This window comes from Corvus brachyrhynchos, unplaced genomic scaffold (genome assembly GCF_000691975.1).
Source record: "Corvus brachyrhynchos isolate BGI_N302 unplaced genomic scaffold, ASM69197v1 scaffold99, whole genome shotgun sequence".
Classification (NCBI taxonomy): Eukaryota; Metazoa; Chordata; class Aves; order Passeriformes; family Corvidae; genus Corvus; species Corvus brachyrhynchos.
In genome coordinates this window covers 935,939-940,518 of record NW_008239778.1, presented here as the reverse complement: position 1 = coordinate 940,518, position 4,580 = coordinate 935,939, and the positions used below count along the sequence as shown (strand labels likewise).

Sequence of the window (4,580 nt, the reverse complement as noted above, 5' to 3'; positions counted from 1 at the left end):
GAAAAGGGCTCTTGGTAAATTTAAGAGCACATGGTTTAGCTGGGAAAGATTCACGGTGACGGCTGGAAAAGACATAGACGAGTTTGATGGATCCATATTCGAGCGCTTTGAAAGACTGTTGGAGCATTACACAAGTACCTCAGCCTCGCAGTACTCCGCACAAGGTTAAAGATTTGATTTGAAAGAACTTCCGCGATACTGTTTTGCCTTTGTCACACTTAACAGGGGCTAATTGCGAATCTGTCAGACAAAAATTGATACCATTTTCTGTCTAATGTACACACAAAGAGAGCCACGGGAAAACTCTTCGCATCGCCGGCATTGGTGGTTCAGTGGTAGAATTCTCGCCTGCCACGCGGGAGGCCCGGGTTAGATCCCCGGCCAATGCAGCTGCTACTTTTCCTTTTTTTTCTCAGTTCCTTATTTCTCCTTCCTTTTCCGCTTCCGTTCCGGCCGCCACATCCTCCTTCAGCTCCACCGGGTCTCGCCCCGCTGTTCCTCCGCCGTGTCCCGCTGGGCTGCGGGTGCCCGGGGGTAGCGGGAGGATCCTCGGGGAGGCCGCGCCGGGGAGGACAAGATGGAGGTGTAAGGAAGGGCCTGAGGGGGGAACGCAGGGCACGGGCGGGCCTCGGAGCCACCCTGCGTGGGCACAGCGGGCCTGCAGGGCCGGGGGTGCATCTCTGTGGGGTTTGTGTGGGGTATATCTCCATGAGGCGTGGGGGTACATCTATATGGGCCTGGGGTTTGTATAGGTATATCTGTGTGTGGTGTGAGGGGGGGACACATCCATGTGGGCCTGTGCGTGAGGGGTGTGAGGGTGCAATAAATCCATGAGGGGTTCATTGCCCCCAGCAGTGAGTTCAGGCATTCTGGTCAATATCTGAGGGGTTTATTTTCTTTAAAACTCCAGCTGAAGCAGCTGTTGGGGCGAAAGGCGGCGTGGCTCGGCATGAATCCTGCTCTCATCCCCTCCTGTCCCCTCCTGCTCCCTCTGCCCTGGGAGAGGCAAAATGGGAATTTTTCTTTTCGGGGAGAGTTATTCCCGTGAGCTCTGTGCAGGAGCTGGAAATGCTGGAGAAGGAAAAACCTGAGGGGTTTGTGCCAGCGATTGCAAACACAGTAAGAGAGTCGGAATTTTGGCTGGTCGATATTTCAGAGCTGTTACACCAGGCAGCGGTTTGTGCTTTCCTACCACGTGTTTCGGGCACAAAACTATAGGATTTGACCTGTTTTGAAGCGTTAAAATCTCACGAGTTCTGTGGAGCTGGTTAAATTTCTAATTTTCATTTAATTTTCATTTATCTAATGAATGGGGCACTCATGGGATGTATCCCCCAAAGTCACGGAGCTCCTGCAGCCATGTAACCCAGGGATGCTTTGTTATCATTAAATCTTCTCTACTATAAGATCTTCTCTTATTAATTTATTAGCTCTAAAAAGTATTCATACTTTTGGCATTACCATGAATTTTTTTTTTTTCCTTTCTGGTGAAGTCTTACTCTCATAAAAATTAAGTGAACTGTATAGCGGACTGCTTAAAATATACATTACAATTCATTGTTCAGAATTTCTTGTTTCCTGACTGTAAAATTGGTAGCTGTGAGTCAGGACCGAAGGAAATTTTATTTCTACTGATACACAGAACTCCTTTAAACACAGGACTGCTTGAACATACCTTACAGTACCTTGCTGTGGATTCCTTTGAATCACTACTGCAAAAGTTTATCAGTTTATAATTTTGGTATTTCAGCACAACAGAATTGTTGAAGATTTGAGACTGACTCATTGGCAGGAGTGAAAAAAAAAAAAGGTATTTTTCTGAATGGCAAAGCGGTTTGGAATGAAAAAAGGAAAGCAGTTGTCTTAAATAATTTCATTCTTACCCTCAGCTTGATTCCGCAGCCTCATTTGCATGGCGATGTATTTATTCCATACGAGCCTTTCAGCCGAACAATTCCATATGTAATTCTCCCTATAGAATGTCTTTGATCCGTGGGGATTTCTGTAGGGCCCGGCTGAATGCAAACATTCTGAAGACTTGCATTTACCTAACAACAAAAGCTATATATGGTTTGTAAAACATGAATGAAAAACTAATGCGTGCCTGAGCTCACTTGCTGAAGTTTCACTCGGGTCAGCGAAATGGAAGTTGAAGTTCATCTCAGCGTATTTTAGAAGGTCCCTTTTCATTTAAAAACAATGATAGAACCTGTGGAAGTTTGTGGATGCATTTACCATTTGAAAGTGATGAACGTGACAGTTCTATTCAGACGATTCACGGTGCTTAACAACACATTGTACCTTTTTTGTTCTTTTTTTTCTTTTTCCTAAGCTGCTGCACAGACCTGAGAAAGGCCTTTTTTTTCCTTTTGTATGGAAACTTTCTGTTGTTGTGGCTACTGACTGCTCAGCAGAATGTGTTGTTCAGGGAATATAGGATGTTCTGTGGCAGTTTTTCTCCCTGTTTTTACTTTAAATATATAAATTTACAATATCCAGGAGGAATAAAGTCATGATGTGCTTGGATCTGCAGTCACCCTGCCGGCCTTGGATAAGGATTCTTGCTTAATTGCGACTGAGAAAGTGAAAAATGAGAAACTCAGCCTTGCCCTTCTAATATAGGAATAGGCACATAAAGATGGAAAGAATAAATAAAGAGAAAATGCAATAAATTGGGGTTTTTTTACTCAGTACAACACATATGAATTAAAGCCCTGTTTGTGTCTATACACACACATATGTCCATGGTACTAAAATACGGTGTGCTCTTGACTAATAAAGAAAATAGTGTGTATAATCTGAATTATTTCCCATCAGTCTTTATTTGAATAAAATCAGAGGCTTTTTTTCTAAGGAAGAAGCAAAGCAATTTGGTTTGAGTGTGTGAAATTGGGTGAGTGAGTAAAATAGGGTGGCTGAGTGGAAGGAGTGTGTTGTACAAGTGGCTTATGATTTATGGGGCAAACTGTAAATATTTATGTCATAATTCAATATTTATGTCATAATTCTACTGACAGTATGGAAAAAAATATTTTCCAGATATGGCAATTGTAGAATCACTAAAATAAGATGCCTTGGCGCTTTTACTTATTTTTTTTAAAAAAACTCTGTGTTCTTTTAGTGTCTGTGACTCAGCAAAGAAAAACTTCAAACTGTTTCATTTGGGACATAATTAACTCTTTTCATTTTTCCTTTTAGAAAAGATGCAAATGCTGCATTGCTGAGTAACTTTGAGGTAAGTTTGTCTTCATTCTGGTTTTAAAGCAGCAATTAAAAGCTGTCATCAGTCCCTTGTATAATCTTTGGAAGCTGAAAACTGGCAGTGGCAATCAGCAAAACCTGCAGGGGATTTACTCCTCCTTGCATTTGGTTGGTTTTCAAGGAAAAAAAAAAAAAGCTTTTTAAAGAAGATTTGGAAATGGTTTTGCTAGTAATGGGTACTGTGTTCCTGTATTGTGAGATTATTCCAAAGCAGGTGTTTTTCTCTCTCATTTTAAGGGAGGAAATGTTTTAACTTGAGCCAGGTAATAGAAATATTTTGCTTTGCTGATTAATGTAATTTTTGGAGCAATTTTAATAACTCACATGGTTTTGTCTGTGTTATTGTATTGCTGAAGCTGGTTTTTATTGCAGCTGTTTCATTCTATTCTGCAATAAACCTCGAGGTGTTTTATCCTGAGCTGCATCTGTCTGCAAACAGCAGAGCAGGCATCTGGTGGCTGTTAAATGGGCTTTAATGAGGACTTGGAGAGAACTCTCTTAAATTTCCTCTAAGATATAGATGATATCATGTCAGCCAAACTGGTGTTCAGTGCCTGGCTGTTAAAAACATGTGAAAAACGCAGCAAATACGGCTTTTCAGAGCACTGATTCCCTCAAACTACTGATACCTTTCCATTTACTCCACTTCCCTGTTGCAATTTCACTGGCAAAGTCAATATTCTGTAAATCAAGGGAATGTTTTGCCCAGAGAGTTCTTTCCCTGCAGTTCTTGTGGGAGCTTGGAGTTGTCCTTTTGTGTTTGTTGTCCAAGCTCACGGCCTGAGTTTGGGATTTCAGCACTGGCAGGTGTTCCTTTCTCATCGGAAGTGCAGTGTGAAGCAATTGCAGGATCTGCAGCTGATTTTAGTCGTATTTCTCACTGTCTAGAAATGTTTGGTTTCTTATTTCTCTGCACTTGTCAGTTTATAATTCCCTTGGGGCTGGATCTTGAGTGCAGCCAGGTAAACATGAGGGGATTAACAGTGAGAAGTGCTCTGTTGCTTTGCTCTGGGTTTTGACTCTGGATATACTGCAAAGCCTGAAGCAAAACATCTGAAAAAGTTTCATTCATCTGTGTAAAACAGTCACACTTTTAAAAAAACATTTTACATCCTTATTCATCACTCTGGGACCAAAACATTTTTCATTTCAGTTGCTGGTCCATCCACCAAAACAGACACACATTTTTTGTTGGTTGGCTGATAGGATTTTTCCTGTTCTTTTTTTGTTTTTTTTCATTTTTAATTGTATATAAAATATAAAATTTTATATAATAATTATAATAATTATATAAAAATTAATGTTTTATTATATTTTAT

General features: G+C 40.9%; 1 protein-coding gene and 1 non-coding gene across 3 annotated transcripts in view; both read left to right on the top strand.

The window, feature by feature from the left end:
- The first annotated feature begins 318 nt into the window (after positions 1-318).
- TRNAG-GCC lies at positions 319-389 on the top strand. Its single transcript has one exon. It is a non-coding gene; the product is annotated as a tRNA-Gly (tRNA).
- The window catches only part of CRCP (CGRP receptor component), a 22,826-nt gene continuing 18,617 nt past the window's right edge, over positions 372-4,580 (top strand). The window contains exons 1-3 of one of the 2 annotated variants that reach the window (XM_017743025.1): positions 374-585; positions 1,751-1,810; positions 3,199-3,235. Coding sequence is in view for 1 of the 2 variants with exons in the window: in XM_008640346.2 (XP_008638568.1) it covers positions 578-585; positions 3,199-3,235 (45 nt within the window). In the remaining variant the exon portion in view is untranslated. Of the gene's footprint in view, positions 586-1,750; positions 1,811-3,198; positions 3,236-4,580 lie in introns of both variants that reach the window. The other variant, XM_008640346.2, reaches the window with a different exon arrangement.